The sequence below is a fragment of the Chiloscyllium punctatum genome, chromosome 45, assembly GCF_047496795.1.
Source record: "Chiloscyllium punctatum isolate Juve2018m chromosome 45, sChiPun1.3, whole genome shotgun sequence".
In the NCBI taxonomy this organism is placed as follows: Eukaryota; Metazoa; Chordata; class Chondrichthyes; order Orectolobiformes; family Hemiscylliidae; genus Chiloscyllium; species Chiloscyllium punctatum.
In genome coordinates this window covers 36,534,268-36,554,605 of record NC_092783.1, presented here as the reverse complement: position 1 = coordinate 36,554,605, position 20,338 = coordinate 36,534,268, and the positions used below count along the sequence as shown (strand labels likewise).

Sequence of the window (20,338 nt, the reverse complement as noted above, 5' to 3'; positions counted from 1 at the left end):
CTTAAGTATACTCCTACACTCTTTATACTCTAAGGATTCACTCGATCTATCCTGTCTATACCTTACATATGCTTCCTTCTTTTTCTTAGCCAAACCCTCAATTTCTTTAGTCATCCAGCATTCCCTATACCTACTAGCCTTCCCTTTCACCCTAACAGGAATATAGCTTCTGTGGATTCTAGTTATTTCATTTCTGAAGGCTTCCCATTTTCCAGCCGTCCCTTTACCTACGAAGGTCTGCCCCCAATCAACTTTTGAAAGTTCTTGCCTAATACCATCAAAATTGGCCTTTCTCCAATTTAGAACTTCAGCTTTGAGACATGGCCTATCCTTTTCCATCACTATTTTAAATTAAATAGAATTATGGTTGCTGGCCCCAAAGTGCTCCCTCACTGACACATCAGTTACCTGCCTTGCCTATTTCCCAAGAGTAGGTCAAGATTTCCACGTTCTCTAGTAGGTACATCCACATACTAAACCAGAAAGTTCCCTTGTACATACTTTACAAATTCCTCTCCGTCTAAACCCTGAACACTGGCAGTCCCAGTCGATGTTTGGAAAGTTAAAATCCCCTACTCTAACTACCCTATTATTCTTACAGATAGCTGAGATCTCCTTATAAGTTTGTTTCTCAATTTCCCTGACTATTAGGGGGTCTATAATACAATCCAAATAAGGGTGATCATCCCTTTCTTATTTCTCAGCTCCATCCAAATAACTTCCCTGGATGTACTTCCAGGAATATCCTCCCTCAGCACAGCTGTAATGCTATCCCTTATCAAAAATACCACTCCCCCCTCCTCTCTTGCCTCCCTTTCTATCCTTCCTGGAGGATTTGTATCCTGGAATAAGCTGCCAGTCCCGCCCATCCCTGAGCCATGTTTCTGTAATTGCTATGATATCCTAGTCCCATGTTCCTAACCATGCCCGGAGTTCATCTGCTTTCCCTATTAAGCCCCTTGCATTGAAATAAATGCAGTTTAATTTATTGGTCCTACCTTGTCCCTGCCTGCCCTGACTGTTTGACTCGCTTTTGTTCTCAAACTGTATCAGTCTCAGATTGACCTCTTTCCTCAATATCTCCCTGGGTTCCACGCCCCACATTACTAGTTTAAATCCTCCCAAGCAGTTCTAGCAAATTTCCCTGCCAGTATATTTGTCCCCTTCCAATTGAGGCGCAATCCGTCCTTCTTGTAAAAGGTCACTTATACCCCAAAAGAGATTCCAGTGATCCAAAAATGTGAATGCTTCTTCCATACAGCAGCTCCTCAGCCATGCATTAATCTGCTCTATCCTCCTATTCCTGCCCTCACTAGCTCGTAGCACTGGGAGTAATCCAGATATTACTACTCGAGGGCCTCCTTTTTAAATTCCTGCCTAACTAATTTCCCTTCAGACTCTCAACCTTTTCCTTTCCAATGGAAGGAGAGGGTATAATCTCAGAATTAGGAGTTGTATATTTAAGAGTACATAGGAGGAAGTGCTTCGCTCAGTAGTGAATCTGTGAAATTCCTTATCTCAGAGGAATGTCTAAGCTAGATTGTTAGTCATTCAAGGTTGACAGAGATCTGTCATCAGTATGGGAATGAAGGATTATGGAGAAAACCCAGGAAAGTGGAGATAAGGATTTATCAGGTCAGCCATTATCTTAATGAATTGAGCAAACTGACAGAGGGAAGGACAAGGTATCATAGGCTTAAAGTCAGACAAATAGCCAGGTCCAGATAAATTGCGACTTAGCCTGCTGTGGGAGAGGCAAGGGAGGAGACTGCAAGGGCACTAATCCAATTTTTTTTAAACTCCTCTTTAGCCAGAGGACTGTAGAACAGCTAATTTAGTTCTGATATTTAAGAAAGGCTTAGAGAAAGCCAGAGCAGCAAATCTCACATCAGTGGTAGGGACACTATTGGAGAAAACTCTGAAGGACAGCATCTGTCCCCGCTTGGAGAGGTTAGGCTTGATCAGGAATAGTCAGCATGGTTTTGAGTGAAGGTTTTGAGAAAGTGACCAGGCACAAACATGAAGGTAGTGGAGTTGATGTATGTTATATAGATTTCAGCAAAATTTTTGGCAAAGTCCCACATAGGAGACTTGCCAAGAATGCAAACACTCATCAGGTAGAGGATAATTTGATAAAGTAGACTCAAAATTGGCCGTGTTGTTGGAGACAGAAGGCGAGGACAGAAAGCTGATTTAATGACAGGAACCCAATGTCCACTAGCATACCACAGGGGTCTGTGCTGGTCCCCTATTATCTGTCATTTCTACAAATGACAGATGACTGTATGTATGCACGCACGTGCACACACATGGGGGGGTTGGATTATAGGGTGGGGGAGGGGGGCATTGGATTAGGAAATTTGTGGATTAAACAAAGATTGGTAGTTAACAATGAGGTTGAGTGCCTTTGGCTACAAGATGATATAAATGGGATGGTCAAATGGGCAGATAAGTGGCAGGTAGAATTCAACCTGGAAAAAATGAGAGGATACACTTTGGAAGGAGTATTTTGACAAGAAAGTGTTCAGTGAGTAGCATGACACTAGGAAGCTCTATGGAACAAGCTTTAGTGTGTTTGATAGATCTCTGAAAGCAGAGGGCATTCTGGTAGGGTAGTGGAAAATGTCATACGGGGCACTTGCCTTTCTCAATTGAGGCATAGATTACGAAAGCAGGGAGGTCATGATGGGATTATAAAGAGTTAACTTCCTCCAACTCTGCCATCATGATTTATTGTCCATTCTCTTTTTGAACGTGTTCTGGATACCACCAATACTAAGATGCTGTATAATGCAAGCTGATGGCAACACACAAGATAGGGGCATTAAAGGTGACAAACAATTCTAAAGGCCACAAAGAAAACTTTAGACATGGCAGCTGGATTAGGCCATTTGGACCTTTCAGGCTACACCATTTTTGAGCAAGATTGTCGCTGACATTCTCCCTGAATGTGTCCCCTAATATCCAAATTCCTCACACATCCAAAAAAAATGCACAATGTGTCTCAAATGCACACAACAATTGAGTAGCAGATCTGAGGCACAGAATTCCAAAGATATTTGATTAGAGAAATTTTGTCTTATTTATTCTAAATAGCTTACTTATCTTGAAACCCTGCTTGTGTTATACATTCCCTGGGCAGGGAAACATTGCTTTAGCTTTTGTCCCTCAAGAATTTATATTCTTAAAATTAGATCATCTCTCATTCTTCTAAACTCCAGGGAATAAAGACTAATCTATTCAATCTGCCCTCATTGCATGTCATAGCAGAAGTGCAACACCACTGTGGGATTTTCAGAATTGTATGAAGAAATTTTACAAACAAAAGGTAAAAAGTAGAACAAATGCATTAGCAGCTTAACATGCTGAATAGTGGCATAACTTAACACTTATGAAATACTACAAAAATATGTAGATTGCTGCACTGAGATAAATATTATGCAATTTAATTTTCAGAACATGAATAGGTTTTGGACATGACAATTTCAATGTTTAAATAAACTTTAAATATCAAAATGTTTAAAACATTGAATTTGTTTGGAATTACCAAGCACAGCAGTGACAGAATTTGAATTAGCACACATACTTGGCAATGACTAATCACTGATTTATATTTAAAATATTAAAGAAGATTAAATGCAGAGATCATAATTCTCAACAGGTTTTTGAATTTTTAATAGTGTTGTATTTTCCCATTCCAATTTTTCTGAAGTACCTGTGAACATTTATTGCAACATTTACATCCACAGGAAACGAAATGTGACGAGAGAAACTGTTACTGCTTAATTAGTTGCTCTGTTTAACATACTGCCATTTACCAGTCTCCTCAAAGATTTATCAATGCTGGTTACAGCATTGTTCCCATCATTTGGGTGGAAAATATGAACTAAATAGCACAGGAAACATTTCACTCAAAAGATAATTCAGTTAAGCACTCAGGTACAAAAGTAAGATTCTTTTGAAAAGTACACACCAAGGGTTGAAGCATTGATTCAGTATTTCATTATTTCCAATTAATTGTACTGATATTACAGTAAAATCATTTCCAGTTTAGCACAGGTCAAAATTGAGTACAAAACTAAGGCAGCACTTAACTTGCTAATTTCTTATTCCCCAAATTTCTTTTCACTTTCTAGTCTGCACTCTAATTAGTCACCTAAAATCAAGGCTGCTAAAACCTATCATGGATTTTATAACATTTAATGTTTCTGTGGAATTGTTGTATTGCAAATGTGTCCATTTATAGTGTAAATGCGCAAACAACAGCAGTAGCAAATAACTATATGTGGTTTCCCTGCAACACAGCATCTCAGGGCATCATGGGTTGGTTGCATTATGATGAAACAACATTGCTGGACTATACAGGTGAGCCAATGTGTCAGCTCATCTAGCAGTGACCAAGCACATAATGGTACCCCAAGAAATTTCCTCCCAAATGGATATTGGTTCCCTTAGCAGCTCTATTCCTCTTTAGATAGTGCCCATCATGGTAGCCAAATTGTGTGAAAGTAGTAAACTTGTGACTAACACAAAATGAGATATTGTGCAAAATCAATGTCACAGACAGTAATCGGCAATTTGCAGGCACAAGAACTAATTTGTCACACTCTGGTTGGAGTTAAGCAATGCATTAGTTGCCTACAATTAGCTTCCCAGCAAAGTTGTGTTACTCAAGAAAATCATTTAAATTTTTATAATATTTCCAAAATAAAAGCACCATGAATTACTTCAGCACATCTATTTGTGAAGTTTAAAATACTCTTTATTTACACCCAAACTTCTCAAATCAGAGCAGTGATAGTATAGCAGGAGCATTTCAGCCACTGAGCCTAGCAATGGAGAATATTCTGCAACTTATTTTACTTGCACGAATACTGTAAGTAGATGGGCATTAATTGGAAGCAGTGAAATCAGTTTGTGATACGTTATAATGGAGTATATAAAGGAACTTTGGAGGTCAACAATTTCAAACTTGATCAAAATTTTGCCACTCATCCTTCCACATTCTTTCAATTGGATCCAACTCATTTTTAAACCTTTCCGCAACATTATCCGACTCTTTGTAAACATCTAGTTCCAGTCGTCGATACTGCAGCTAAGTTTCTATTGAACCCACAATTCTACTCCATTGTTAATGGCAGCGTTTCGTAGTAAAAAGATAGCAATTAGCGAAAAATGTGAATTTAAGGCTCATGTTTGGTTGGAAAGGATCCCAGAGATTCAAATACAGCACTCATGAAGACAAGGCAAGCTGGTCAAATTGTGCAAATCAGTTAAGTTCTAAACTTTCACCAAACTGCTCGTTATTTCGGTGTCGTGCCTATATGAGGAACTAAGTCCCATCGGGTCAAGGCAGAGCTATTCAACAAATAGCATTGCTAACACAATACAATTTAGTCAATTAAAGTATTCCCGTGAAAATGAAAAATGCAACCATAAACACAAAGAGCAACAATAGTCCTTAAAACGAACAAAAGACAACCTCTGTACACAAAAGTTATCAAAATGCTGAAAAGATTAGGGCATACTATTGATATACCACAGGGCTTAGAATTAATCCACAAGGCAAACTCTGATGGGTTAAAGTCCAATGATGATTTTAAAAAAAACAGGAATTAGAAGTACACAGCAAACTTTCACTGCTGCTTTACCTTTTTGTTGGACACGGTAGGCGACCTCGGGCAGTGGAGAAAACCAAGGCATCATGCAAAAAGTTATTGAGCAATTTGTTTTTGACTAGAGTGAATAAGTTTTGCCAAATCCGCTCAAGAATTGTGCGTAAAGAAAATGCTTAATAATGCAATGCGTGCACGAGTCCCAATGAACCACACGCCAAAACATCTTAGTGGATCATGAAGAAAAAAAGTGTGGGCCTAGCTAGGCCTGCAGGGGTGCACAGCTGCCAAGGCTGCTGCAGCCCTTACACAACTTTCCCACAACTTGGGGCAAAAACAGAAACCCGTGCGCGGCTCCAGCAAAAAAAATAAGTAAATGAAAGCGGCGGAACACGTACCAAACGGAGCCGTAAGCCCCTGATCCGACGGGAGAGAGGTTCTGGTATCTCTCCGGCACTTCCCAGATTGTCTTATTCAACTCCTGTTTGTAAAAGTGCGGCCTGACTTCTGACATTGTGCAGGGAGGCTGCTCTCCTCTCTTGCAAAAGGGGAGGGTCGCAGGCGGTTGAGGGAGGCGGGTGGAAGGAAGAGGAAGGCGTCGGGGTGCGGAGAGGAGTTGCTGCAAAAAAAAGAATTTAAAATTTTGAAAGAAACCGCCCCTTCCGTATCTCAGCGGGAGTTCACATTTAAAACAAAACGACTGACTCGTGGAGGTGGGCAGTGTCGTGATATAGCTCCTTATTGCAGTCCCGATGTGGAGAAAGTGAGATCCATCCAAAAGGGGGTAGATCTGAAGCATCAGGAACACCCCCCCACGGGGAATGACATCTGACACCCGACGGCTCGAGCCGCTCCACTTCCCCCTTCAGTCGTGCTGACGTCAGTGAGCCACGCCCACAGCCGCGCGCCGGACGGTTCGGTCATTGCGTCATGCAGTCTCTCTCTCTTCTCCCCCTCCCGCCCGGGATCGTCGCACGCGGCTACCCCGTCCCAACGGTTTCTGCTGTCACTCGGCCCGATTGTTCCCCCCCCCACCCCTCCCCCCTTTCGTGTCTCCGCTCACTGTTCTCGCCCCCCCATCAGATCAACTCCCGTCGTCAGCTGCTCCACATTGAACACTTCGTGCTTTAATTTCTCACTAACTGCGGGGGTGTCGCTGAAAATAAGATACGTGGGAGAGAAAAATACACACACACAAACGACGTTTTAAGTTGTTTCTCGCAAAGGTACATACGGCTCGCAGATAAGTTGAGAATTGAAAAGCTGAGGTCGATAAGCTTTTGTTAGCGAAGGTCGCTAGGGGAAGGTGTGGGGACAGATACACATTGTTTAAGAGGTATTTAAACACACAAACAGGCAGGAGATAGAGATAGGGACCACGTGCATGCAGATCGGATTGGTTTAGAATGGCGTCATAGTCAGCACAAATATGATGGGCTGAAGGGCCTATTCCTGCTGTATGTTTTATCTGCTGAGGAATAAGGGACTAGGTCACTGATCCAGACATGGCTTCATTGGCCGATTGAATGGGCTGAAGTGCATTTGATTGCCTTTTTCCTGTTCCGATATAGCTTTTATAGTCTAATTTTGCAAACATCAATCACTGGCTTGAGTAAAAGCTAATTTGTAACAAGTTGTGTTGGATGTGTCTGTGTGTTAGTATTATTATATAATGCAAGACTGGAGGCTATATTGAAAATTTGTCATTTTATTTCATGTTAACATTCTATCTCCCATTTCTTTTGTGGAAAGTTAAAAATCACACAACACCAGGTGATAGTCCAACAGGTTTAATTGGAAACACACTAGTTTTCGGGGCGACGCTCCTTCATCAGGTGATTGTGGAGGGCTTGATCGGAACAGAATTTATAGCAAAAATTTACAGTGTGATGTAACTGAAATTATACATTGAAAAATTGATTGTCTGTTAAGCCTTTCATCTGTTAGAATACAGTGATAGTTTCACTTCTTTCATGTATAAATCACAAAACCTTTTTTATAAAGTTGCATTCTCGGGTTAGCTGTTAACAATGGTGATAGCTAGACAATATGTTAAAGGTGTTAGACCCCTGTGTTCTCTGTCTATGACCTGATGTTTAGATTGATTCTAATCTAAAAAGTGAGATAACAGAGTTTTATATGAATTCATGCAGTTTTTGAGCTCAGAGTTCTACATGAATACAGACTTCTACAGAGTTCTTTTGTGGACTCCTTGTAGAGCTGAGAATAAGCACAGTACACTTAACACTTCCCACCATTTAGTGAAGCAATATAGGTAGGCATGCTTGTATGTTGGAGATCCGTGAAATGTAGAGGTGCTGATGTTGGATTGGGATGGACAAAGTTTGAAATCACAGCACCAGGTTATAGTCCAACAGGTTTATTTTGAAATACAAGCTTTCAGAGCTCTGCTCCTTAGTCAGTAGCTAGTCGACATAGTATTAGCTACCTGACCAAGGAGCAGGGCTCCAAAAGCTTATACTTCGAAATAAACCATTGGACTATAACCTAATGTTGTGATTTTTAACAATGTTGGAGAAATTATTATCTGGAGTAGTTAGTTTCACGTTGCAGACTCTGCAAGTATGACAGCTACCATCAAGTAGGAAGTCCAGCAGCTCCTACTGTTCAGGTTGCAGACTGGCAACATAGGAGGGGGAATATCTTAATTATTGGTACCATGTCCTTTGGAGGATTTACCATGTTTTTATCACTAATCCCCATCAAAGCTTTCCATTCCCCAGTGGCCTGTTGACTGTAAAATCTACCCACTCTTCACCCAAGCCTGCTAGTCTGACCCATAAAAACTTTCCCGTCCATCCAATGCCCCCCGCCTATCCCAACCCACAGTAGATACATACACACATACCTCCCCATCTGGCTGCAGTGAAGATCTCTGTTGGGAATTGCATGAAGTCCCAACAGTGGACATCACAGCCTTTGGCACTGCCAGTACGAGAGTTTCCTGCAATTTTATTCCTATATGGGGGCGGAAGTCTCTGCCTGAACTGATTAATGCTCTGCCAAGTTTTAAATGACAACAGTGAATCCACATGAACAAGAGAACTTACTTCCAAAATAGTAGGCTGTGAGGTGCAAGGATCCTGACGCAATGTAAAATTATGCCTTTTGTCAATATTCAAAATTAGTTTGGAAATGTGGATTAAGTTGAAAGAGTGTGGGAACAAGGGGGTAAGTATGATTAGAAGTTTTTGGTTTTGTTTAGGGTAAACAACATGGATTGATTGGGTTAGTGAACTGTTTTCATGCTATGGCCTATTTCTCGGTAAATAGATTTTAAATGTGTATCACTTTAAAATCTCACTACAGTTCACCTTTGCAAATGTGCTGTTTTGTATTTGATTATACAACAATAAAAGGAGTTGTTTTTATATAACAGCAAGGCATTCCGAGGTGCTTCACAGAAGTATTATCAATCAAAATTTTATACCAAACCACAGAATGAGAAATTAGGACAGATGATGAAAAGCTTGTTAAAGAAGCAACTCACAAAAGGGAAAGAGGTCAAGAGAAATAGAGATTTCAAAATTCAAGGTATTTTGAACTCAACAGCTGAAGGAACGGCTGCCAATCTTGGAGCAGTTAAAATTCATGATGCACAGGAAGCCATAATTAGAAGAATGAAGGTATCTCTGAGGTTGAAGGGCTGGAGAGGCGACAGTTATTTGAAACTAAGAAATGAATTTTAAAACTAAGGTGGTGATTAACTGCGAGCAAATGTGGATCAGTGCCCACAAGAGGTGAACAAGATTTGATGTGGGTTAAGTGTAACAGAGCTTTGAATGAGCTTAAGTTCATGGAGGTTGGAAAGTGGGTTGCTGAAGTTCTCAGAGTAGCAAAGGACGGGATGAATGGTCGAGCAACATGTGAACTGAGACAAAAGCAATTAGTATAAGACCATAAGACATAGGAGTGGAAGTAAGGCCATTCGGCCCATCGAGTCCACTCCGCCATTTAATCATGGCTGATGGGCATTTCAACAGTATGAAAGTGGCAATTAGCAGTCTTAGTATTGGAACAAATGTATGGATAGATGCTCATCTTGGGTAAAATACAATGCTAATGTTGTGCACAATCTCCTACAAACCCAAGAATATAACTAACTTGGTGGCTAGCGAACACAAGTTGAGAACACAAGGTCATTTTGTGATCTAATGAGAGTCACTGGACTCAAAACATTAAGTCTGCTTTCTCCCCACAGATATGCCAGATATACTGAGTTTCACCAACAATTTATGTCTCTGCACAAGGTCATTTTTCAGACTTCCTAATAATGAATTGAAAGAAATTTCTGCTTATCCAGTATTGGCTGTCAGACATGCAATCAGACAATTTCGAGATTTTGGAAAGAGAGGCTGTGGAGGGTTAGAGCTTGGTGTCATCAGCATACACAGGGAAACTGGCACAATGTTGTCAGATGATTTCAGGGGCAGCACATGGATGAGAAATAAAGATTTTTCTGTACCATATTTTGTTTAAAGAGCATAAATTTCATGAGTTTTAGTGCAGAATTAATTCTATAAACAAAAAGCTTGACTGTTTTGATATCAAAACAAATATTTTTTGAATGGGTGGGAGTGTTGGAGTTTCATAATTCAAAAATTATTCCATTTTCTGTTTCAGACATTTTTAACATTACTATTGGCACATTATTGCAGAAATTTGTTATAAAATACTCAATACCATTTAAAGCAGTATGTGGAAATTTACTGTACCAAGTAATCCCCTTTTAGCTATCAATTGACTGATGTTCACAACAATTTATTAATTTAAAAGCAAACTTTCAGTTTTCAATTAACTAATTATTGTTCATTAAGACATTGAAATCTGTTCTTTATCTCTTCTATTATTTAAGCTAATTTTAAAACTTCAGCAGAGTGTCACATATTGAAATTAATCTAATAAAAGGTATATGTAGAATTTGAACAGATCTTTTATATGTCATCTGTGATGTCCAGCTGGCTGACCTCGTTACAATCACTACAAACATTATGTTTAAAAAAAAACAATAAGTTATGGTCATGTTCATTTTTAATAGGCATATGAATTGTGGGAAGAAGGTATGACCAAGAAGGTAAGGAGTTATAAATCTTTGAGATACTTTTAAAAAAAAGTGCTTTTTCAAGAATTTCTTTCTCATGAATGTATATTGGTCTTTTACTGCAAGTTCCAGTATGCAGACACCCAATTATGATAAATTAGTTGGACAGATTGTTGAGGAGAGTCATTGAGCAGTGGTGAGAATCAGGAAAGAACCAGAGCTGCCTGAGAGTGTCTTGCAACACCTTTGTAATCTAGCCCATTGAAAGTCAACAGTTTTACACTGACTAATCTGCAGCCACTGGGATATGTAAGAACACTAGGTTACGCAATGTCAATCGTGTGACAGGCACTAAATGCGCAAGGGTGGTTAGTTGAGCATTGTATGGACTATTGGATGTGTAGTTAGATAATGTTGGTACGACATAGTTATGTGCAGCTCATTCCTCATGATCGTGGTCAAAAATACTCTGACAATCCATCATAGAGGGATGATAAGATGTGAAATAGTTGGATAATGATGATCTATGGTTTCATTCAAGAAATTTCCCCCAAGATGGTTCTTCAACAATTCGATTAATGGAACTCCTCGAATATATGGTAGACATTGTATAATCCTGCTCCAGCTCTGCTCGGCTCCAAACCTGCAACCAGAGCACGGGAGCAGCCAAGAAGACAGAACAACTGCTGATGCCCTCATTCCTCACTACCTACACCTGTCACTTGAGAATTCACTACCATTGGATGGCTACTTTGACCAGGCACAGCAGACGACCCTTGAGGAAATTGTCACATTTATCCCAATGGCTCTGTCACAACAGAGTGATAAAGTAAGCTGCACAGTAGTCACAGACGGATGGAATGAGATAGAGACAAAGTAAATATCTGGGAATCTAGGACAAACTGGGAATTCAGCGGGGCGGGGACAAGAGATGCTTTAATTAAGATTTACTGCAAGAAATTAAATCTCAAGTGTAAGAGGTGAGCAGGAGAGGAAATAAGGCACAGATTGAGAGGCTTATCTGCACCAGAACAAACGGCATGACATCATGAATGCAGGGAAAGCAGCTGATTGCTGAGTAGGATTGCTTAGTGTTTGAAGTAAACGGGGTCTTTAGGATTTTAATCTTTCTTTCAGAGAAATAACTTGTTAAGTTTCCATTGTAAACTCATACGCAACAGTAACAAATAGTTTTTAAGTTACAAGATGGCAGGTCAAAAGGGCCAAATGGAGTGTACATCCAGCAGTATGTGTAAAGTTATGGACAAATCATGTGTCCGAAAACAAACACATCTCCAGGAAGTCAGTAGCTGCACAAACTCGAGCACCAATTTCAGAACTTCAGCAGCAGTGAATTCACTGTTATAAATCTGAGCAGCAGAGGACTATGGATAATATGTATAGAGAGGTGGTAACACAGCAAATTAGAACGACACAGGCAGAGAAGCAATGTATGACTACCAAGCAGTCTAAAAAGAAGGATGTGGGCAGGACTCCTTTGGGAGCAAATTGCTTCCCAGTTGGTGTTCCATTTTGGCAACTGGTGAAGATAATGATTCCTCAGGTGAACAACAGCCAGAGCTGATAGCACCATGGGCGCCTCCGTTGTATAGTGGGGGAGGAACAAGAATGGAAGTGCAATAGTTATAGTAGGTCCATCGGGGCCAGTGACCATTTAAGTTCTCAATAAGCATCACTGGACTTGAAACATTGACTCTGCTTTCTCTCCACAGATGCTGTCAGACTTGTTGAGTTCTCCATCAATTCTTTTTTTACAGGTTTCCAGTATCCTCAGTTTTTTATTTTATTTCAGGGAATTTATGCAGGCTTTAGTGAAACATAAAAATGTGGAAAGTAGATACAAGAATAGGCCATTTGGCCCACTCGAGGCTGTTCTGCCATTCATTATCATCGTGTCTGATCATTCAACTCAGTAGCCTGCTCCTGCTTTTCTCCCATATCCATTGATCTCTTTAGTCCCTTGTGGTATGTGCAACTCCTTCTTGAAATCATACAATGTTTTGGATAATGGCATTAATTGCTTTCTGTGGTTGTGAATTTCACAGGCTCACCATTTTCTGAGTGAAGAAATTTGTCCTTCCCTGTATCCTTAGACGATGACCTCTGGTTCTGGACTCCCCTGCCATCTGGAACATCTTCCTGAATCTACCCTATCTAGTCCTGTTAAAATTTTATAGGTTTCTGTGAAATTTCCCCCTCATTCTCCTGAACTCCACAAATATAATCCTAACTCATTCAACCTCTACTTGTATGTCAGTTCCATCATCCTAAGAATCAGGTAAACATTTTCTGCACTCCTTCTACAGCAAGAATATCCTTCCTCACATAAAGAGACAAAAGCTGCACGCATTATTCTAGATGACATCTCACTAAGGCCCTGTATAATTGCAGAAAGATATCCTTGCTACTGTACTTGAATTCCCTTGCTATGAAGGCCATTTGCCTCTTTACTGCCTCAGCACTGCATGCTTATCCTTCAGCAACTGGCAATATGAAGACACCTATGTTTGTTGCACATTCACCTCCCACAATTTATAGCCATTCAGATAATCTGCCTTCCTCTTTTTGCTACCAAAGTGAATAACCTCACATTTATTTACATCATACTGCATCTACCATGCATTTGTCCACTCATTCAGCTTGTCAAAATCACAGAAGCATCTCAGCACCCTCTTCATAGCTTGTCCTCTTGCCTAGCTTTATGTCATCTGCAAGTTGGAGATATTACATATAATTCCCTCATCTAAATCATTAATATATGTTGTGAATAGCTAGAGAACTAGCACTGATCTCAGTCGTATCCCACTAGTCACTATCTGCCATTTAGAAAAAGACCCATTTAATCTTGCTCTTTGTTTCCTGTCTGTGAACCAGTTTTCTATCCATCTCAGTAGAAAATTGGTTGGCAGACTGTTCATGGGCAAGAACATGGTAGATGGAATGTGAAATTTTTCATTGTGGTAGGAGGAAGAGGTTGTGCAGAGTATTTTTTTTAAATGGTAAAAAGTTGAAAAGTGTAGACATCTGAAAGGACCTAGGTGTCAGTTTTGATAAGTCACTAAAGGTTAAACATGCAGGTACAACAAGCTATTAAAGAAAGGAATTGAGGACAAGAGTAGTGAAGTCTTGTTTCAATTGTGTAGGAGTTAGACTATACCTGAAGCACTGTGTGCAGTTTTAGTTTCATTGTCTCAGGAAAAGTATTACTACCATACAGGTAGTGGAGTGAATGTTCACCAGACTTGTTCCCAGGATGGAAGGACTGTTCTCGGAAGAAAGCTCAGGCAAAGTGGGCCTGTATGCTCTAGTTTGGAAGAATTAAAGATGACCTCATTGAAACTTACAAAATACTTAAAGGGATAGTTTCAGGTAAGATGTTTCCCCTGCTTGGGAAGCACAATTTTAACATAAGGGGGATGCCACATATTCAAATTAGGAATTTTTTTTTATTCAGAGGGTTGTAAGTCTTTGGAATTCGCTATGACAAAGGGTTGTGGAAGTTCAGTCTTTCACAATGTTTAAGGCAGAAATTGTTAGATTTCTGAGTACCAATGATATTCAGGATTATGGAAATGGATTGAGAAAAGGCTTGAAGTGTTCAATCAGCCAGGATTGTATTGAATTGTGAGTCAAGGTCAATTGCTCCCAGTCATCAATGATATTATTCCTGTTTCTTTTCAGGGTCTTGCTGATGTTGTAATAGGACTGGAAGATGGTTTGGTAACTGGAGCAGACCTGATTTGTCCCCAAATCCCTCTCACATTGGATCACCATGAGTAAGGACCTCATACACCCTTGGTTCTGATTAGATTCTTGTTATGCCATTGGATTGCCACGTATCTTCTGTGGATCCAAAATGCCAACTTGACAACTCTGAAGCTGCATATTGCTCATCTTCTATTGTTATTTTACAAATTGTTCTTATGTCTTCAAAAAAGTACTTTGAATACAAATCAATAAATTAGTATACAGTGGTCTGCCAACTAAGAGCCCCCCCCCCCCCCCCCCCCCAATGATGATATGATTTCACTCAGAGATGTTGCTTTCAAATATAACTTTGCAATGTGAAGAACTTGCTTGCATTTGAAGATTAGATTATTGACTATTAATCATGAGTTCAGCTAGACATTTGAATCTAGGATAATGTGAAGTAGTAATATGATAGACACACTATTTCCCATGTATGTCTTGGACTGACTTATGAATAAATTGTAGTCTATTGTTCTTTGTAATCTCTCTAGAAGTGCCAAATAAACTTATCAGGTTTACACAACAGTTGTGTTTGGCATATCATACAAACCTGTCACTTTCCGAGATTTCTTCCAAGTTTTGAGAAGACATGTCATCTGCTACTATCCAAAATTAAAGGCAGACACAGCACGTAATCTAAATTTTTGGGGTTCACACTGTTGAGTAGGTGGTGGTTATGGTGGGGGCAAGGAGCTAGTGGAACCAAAGGGGAAAGTGAGGGAAAGTTTAGAAGATGGGGGAGATTAGGGAACAAAGGTCATAGAACAAAATACAAAAGGAACGGTAATAGTTGTAGAGATGTAACAAGGCATTGTTCCAAAGTAGATGTTAATAGCAAAATAAAAGCCAGCTCTGACTGAAAGTGAAAACATGGGAACAACATGCAGATGATGTGTGCCAGTGATGGAGAGGGATATATCAAAATGGAGAACAAAGTTCTTGGTACAAAGTTGTTGAACTCAATGTTGACTCCAGAAAGTTGCAAAGGGCTTAATTGGAAAATGAGGTGCTGTTTCTGCAGTTTGAGTTGAGCTTCAAATGGAACACAGCAGTAGGTCCAGAACAGAAACGTGAGCAAAACAACAAGGTGGTATTGAAAGGCAATGTCTGAGGACATTGAGGTGAGTGAGGGCACAAAAGGAAATGAAGCCATGAGAGGAAGGCACAGTGGGCCCTACTTATTCACCCCCTTCACTCTGTTTCCCCACCTCCCTTCGCCGAGGCTCCGTTTTCCCCACACTTCTTGGCCCTGTTTCGTCCCCACCCCATTCTCTCCTAGGCCTTCCAAAGCTAATAATCTGTGTGCTTTGAGAGATGAGTCAATTATGAGAGCATATCTTTTTTTGGATAACCTGTTAAATGTATATTTTGCTCCAAGATCCCTGAATTGAGTATTAAGCCTTTGGACTGGCAGACCAACACTTCAAATAGAATTTCACAACACCAAGTTATAATCCAACAGGTTTATTTGGAAGCACTAGCTTTCAAAGCGCTGCTTCTTCATCAGGTGGTTGTGGAGAAGAATCATAAGACACAGACTTTATATCAACAGGATTGCAATGTTATGGAATGCAATATTAAATAAATTTAGCTTAAGTCTTTCATCTTTTCGAATGATCATGTTAGTTTTAGTTCCTTCATATGTAAATCCCAGAACTTGTTTAAAGAACTTCAAAAGGACTTTTAAAAAGTTCTGGGATTTACATCTGAAGGAACAGAAACTAACATAATCATTCTAAAAGTTGAAAGACTGAAGCTAAATTTGTTTAATATTGCACTCCATAACACTGCAATTCTGTTGCTATAAAATCTGTCTCTTATGATTCTGCTCCACAACCACCTGATGAAGAAGCAGCGCTTCAAAAGCTAATGCTTCCAAATAAACCTGTTGGACTATAACCTGGTGTGGTGTGATTTTTAATTTTGTCCACTCCAGTCCAACATCTGCAGCTCCCAGTAAAATTTCAGTCAACAGACAGCTGTCTCCATTGATGTTTATTGAAGGCTTGTCAAACTCTGTAATCTCGAGAGCTGGCTACAGTCATTGCTATGCAAAATACTCCTCCAGGAATATCCATCAAATCTTCTAAAAGTATGAAGATGCCTTGGCTTCTGAGAAAACAGAATATTTGATTCCAGCAGAGAAGCCTCTTTGCATGATGGAAAAATTGTTCATTTGAAATTAGCATAGCAAACAGGAAGAAATAAATTACTGTTGTAGTGAAAAAGTCAATGTAATCTGCGAGTGTTGCAACTGCATTTAAACCTTCTGCTTTTCTTTCCCAAAAACTGTTGAATCTGTATAGGAAAAGATCAGTCATTCAACTACAGAAGTCAACATTGCTGTTGAATCTATCTTCAGGTTTCAAATCTTGCACTCTGAAAAAGAATTGTACAAAAGATGCCTGAAACAATCTTAGAGATTGATCTTATTTTTATCTTTATAAGTATCTTTTATCCTCATCTACTTTTAATCTGACTATATATTTTTCATGACTTGGAGGTGCCAGTGTTGGACTAGGGTGACAAAGTTAAAACTTACAACACCAGGTTATGGTCCAACAGGTTTATTTGGAAGCACTAGCTTTCAGAGCACTGCTTCTTCATCACCTGAAACCTAGTGCTTCCAAATAAACCTACTGAACTATAACCTGGTGTTGTGTGATTTTAACTATATATTTTTCACCAGTAATGTTATCATTTTTACTTTAGAACCTACACCAGTAGCTTTTGTAATAAGCTAACATATGTTTAAGACTGAAGACTTCCTGCAGACTATTGTATAAGTTAAATACTCAAACTAAAGTAGGACTATATATTAATTTATACAAATTCTTAGGTCGCAGACTACTTTGAGAATACACTTGGTATGTATTCATGACACTTGTGATCCATAAGACCATAAGACATAGGAGTGGAAGTAAGGCCATTCAGCCCATCGAGTCCACTCCGCCATTTAATCATGGCTGATGGGCATTTCAACTCCACTTACCAACATTCTCCCCGTACCCCTTAATTCCTTGTGACATCAAGAATTTATCAATCTCGGTCTTGAAGCCATTTAGCGTCCCGGCCTCCACTGCACTCCGCGGCAATGAATTCCACAGGTCCACCACTCTCTGTCTGAAGAAATGTCTCCGCATTTCTGTTCTGAATTTACCCCCTCTAATTCTAAGGCTGTGCCCACGGGTCCTCGTCTCTTCGCCTAATGGAAACAATTTCTTAGCGTCCACCCTTTCCAAGCCATGTATTATCTTGTAAGTTTCTTTTAGATCTCCCCTTAACCTTCTAAACTCCAATGAATACAATCCCAGGATCCGCAGCCATTCCTTGTATGTTAGACCTACCATTCCAGCGATCATCCATGTGAATCTTCGCTGGACATGCTCCAGTGCCAATATGTCCCTCCTGAGGTGTGGGGCCCAAAACTGGATACAGTACTCCAAATGGGGCCTAACCAGAGCTTTATAAAGTCTCAGTAGCACAACGCTGCTTTAATATTCCAACCCTCTTGAGATAAATGACAACATTGCATTCGCTTTCTTAATCACGGATTCAATCTGCATGTTTACCTTTAGAGAATCCTCAACTCGCACTCCCAGATCCCTTTGTACTTTGGCTTTATGAATTTTCTCACCGTTTAGAAAGTAGTCCATGCTTGTATTCTTTTTTCCAAAGTGCAAGACCTCACATTTGCTCACGTTGAATTTCATCAGCCATTTCCTGGACCACTCTCCCAACTGTATAGATCCTTCTGCAGCCGCTCCACTTCCTCAATACTACCTGCCTGTCCACCTAACTTCGTATCATCGGCAAACTTTGCTAGAATGCCCCCAGTCCCTTCATCCAGATCAATAATATATAACATGAACAACTGTGGCCCCAAAACTGAACCCTGCGGGACACCACTTGTCACCGGCTGCCATTCCGAAAAAGAACCGTTGATCCCAACTCTCTGCCTTCTGTCAGACAGCCAATCCTCAATCCATGCCAGTAGCTCACCTCGAACACCATGGGCCCTCACCTTACTCAGCAGCTTCCCGTGTGGCACCTTATCAAAGGCCTTTTGGAAGTCTAGATAGACCACATCCACTGGGTTTCCCTGGTCTAACCTACTTGTCACCTCTTCAAAGAATTCTAACAGGTTTGTCAGGCACAACCTCCCCTTACTAAATCCATGTTGACTTGTTCTAATACGACCCTGCTCTTCCAAGAATTTAGAAACCTCATCCTTAACGATGGATTCTAGAATTTTACCAACAACCGAGGTTAGGCTAATTAGCCTATAATTTTCCATCTTTTGTCTTGATCCTTTCTTGAACAAGGGGGTTACAACAGCGATCTTCCAATCTTCCGGGACTTTCCCTGACTCCAGTGACTCTTGAAAGATCTCAACCAACGCCTCCGCTATTTCCTCAGCCACCTCCCTCAGAACTCTAGGATGTAGCCCATCAGGGCCAGGAGATTTGTCAATTTTAAGACCTTTTAGCTTTTTTAGCACTATCTCTTTTGTAATGGCAACCATACTCAACTCAGCCCCCTGACTCCCTTTAATTGTTGGGATATTACTCATGTTTTCCACTGTGAAGATTGATTCAAAGTACTTATTAAGTTCTCCAGCCATTTCCTTATCTCCCATCACTAGCCTTCCAGCATCAGTTTGAAGTGGCCCAATGTCTACTTTTGCCTGTCGTTTGTTTCTTATGTATTGAAAGAAACTTTTACAATCATTTCTAATATTACTGGCTAGCCTACCTTCATATTTGATCCTCTCCTTCCTTATTTCTCTCTTTGTTATCCTCTGTTTGTTTTTGTAGCATTCCCAATCTTCTGATTTCCCAGTGCTCTTGGCCACTTTATAGGATCTCTCTTTTTCTTTGACACCTTTCCTGACTTCCTTTGTCAGCCATGGGTGTCTAATCCCTCCCCGGATAATCTTTCTTTTCTTGGGGATGAACCTCTGTACAGTGTCCTTAATTATACCTACAAACTCCTGCCATTTTTGCTCTACTGTCTTCCCCGCTAGGCTTTGCTTCCAGTCGATTTTCGTATACGATACTATACTATACCCAGTATACCAAATGAGATCTAAACTGTGTATTTGAATAATTCCAGCAAAACTTCCTAACCTGTATATTTAAATCCTCTGGTCATAAAAGCTAACATTCCACTAATTTATTGGATTTTTCGTTTTTAACCTACTACTACTTTTTAATGTTCTGTGTACATAGACTTTCAATCTATTTGGACCACCATTGTTCCTGGCTTTCCACCGTTTAAAAAGATCTACTGGAAAATTCTCAATGATGTCATATAAATAGCAATTTATGTATCCTTTTCAATGTCACCTGGCCACAATTCTTTCCACCCCTTTCTACTTAGAATAATTCTTCTCTTTTGCATCCCCACTACAGATCACACTAAGCCACTTTCGCTTTCTGTTTAAACATATAATCGCCTTTATCTTGCACCCTTCACATCAGTACTACCATGCTCTAAATTGGTAACAAGTGTAGAATGAAAAGTTCTTGTAACTCCTTCTTCACTTCACATAGCTGCCATTTACTTTCCCTTCATGTCTTATTTCACTTGTGGAGAAATATCCCATGTCCTCGAGCCATCCTTAATGCATATTCTGGGATAGGTAAAAATGTGGTCAGATAGATAGGTGTCACAGGGTTAAAGTGTTGTCACAGCTACTATGCAAACCTCACTGGAGTATGGCATTTACCTTCTGTAATAACCATATCCCAACTGTACAATGAAGGAGTGAATGACCTTCGTGTTGACGGGATTTCATGGTTCAGGTGCTAGTTAAAACTTGCAAGTGGGTAAAGTGAAAGATTTTCCATATGGACGCAAGTTAAATTCTGGTGATAAAAGGGGTCAT

The 20,338-nt window shown here is 40.0% G+C and overlaps 1 protein-coding gene across 3 annotated transcripts in view; it reads right to left on the bottom strand.

The window, feature by feature from the left end:
• The window catches only part of LOC140467294 (mitogen-activated protein kinase 14), a 78,887-nt gene extending 72,405 nt beyond the window's left edge, over positions 1-6,482 (bottom strand). For 2 of the 3 annotated variants that reach the window (XM_072563558.1, XM_072563559.1), the window contains exon 1: positions 6,014-6,482. In XM_072563558.1, coding sequence (XP_072419659.1) covers positions 6,014-6,414 — 401 coding nt within the window. In that variant the 5' untranslated portion in view covers positions 6,415-6,482. The remainder of the gene's footprint in view (positions 1-6,013) is intronic. The other variant, XM_072563560.1, reaches the window with a different exon arrangement.
• Between the last annotated feature and the right edge of the window lie 13,856 nt (positions 6,483-20,338).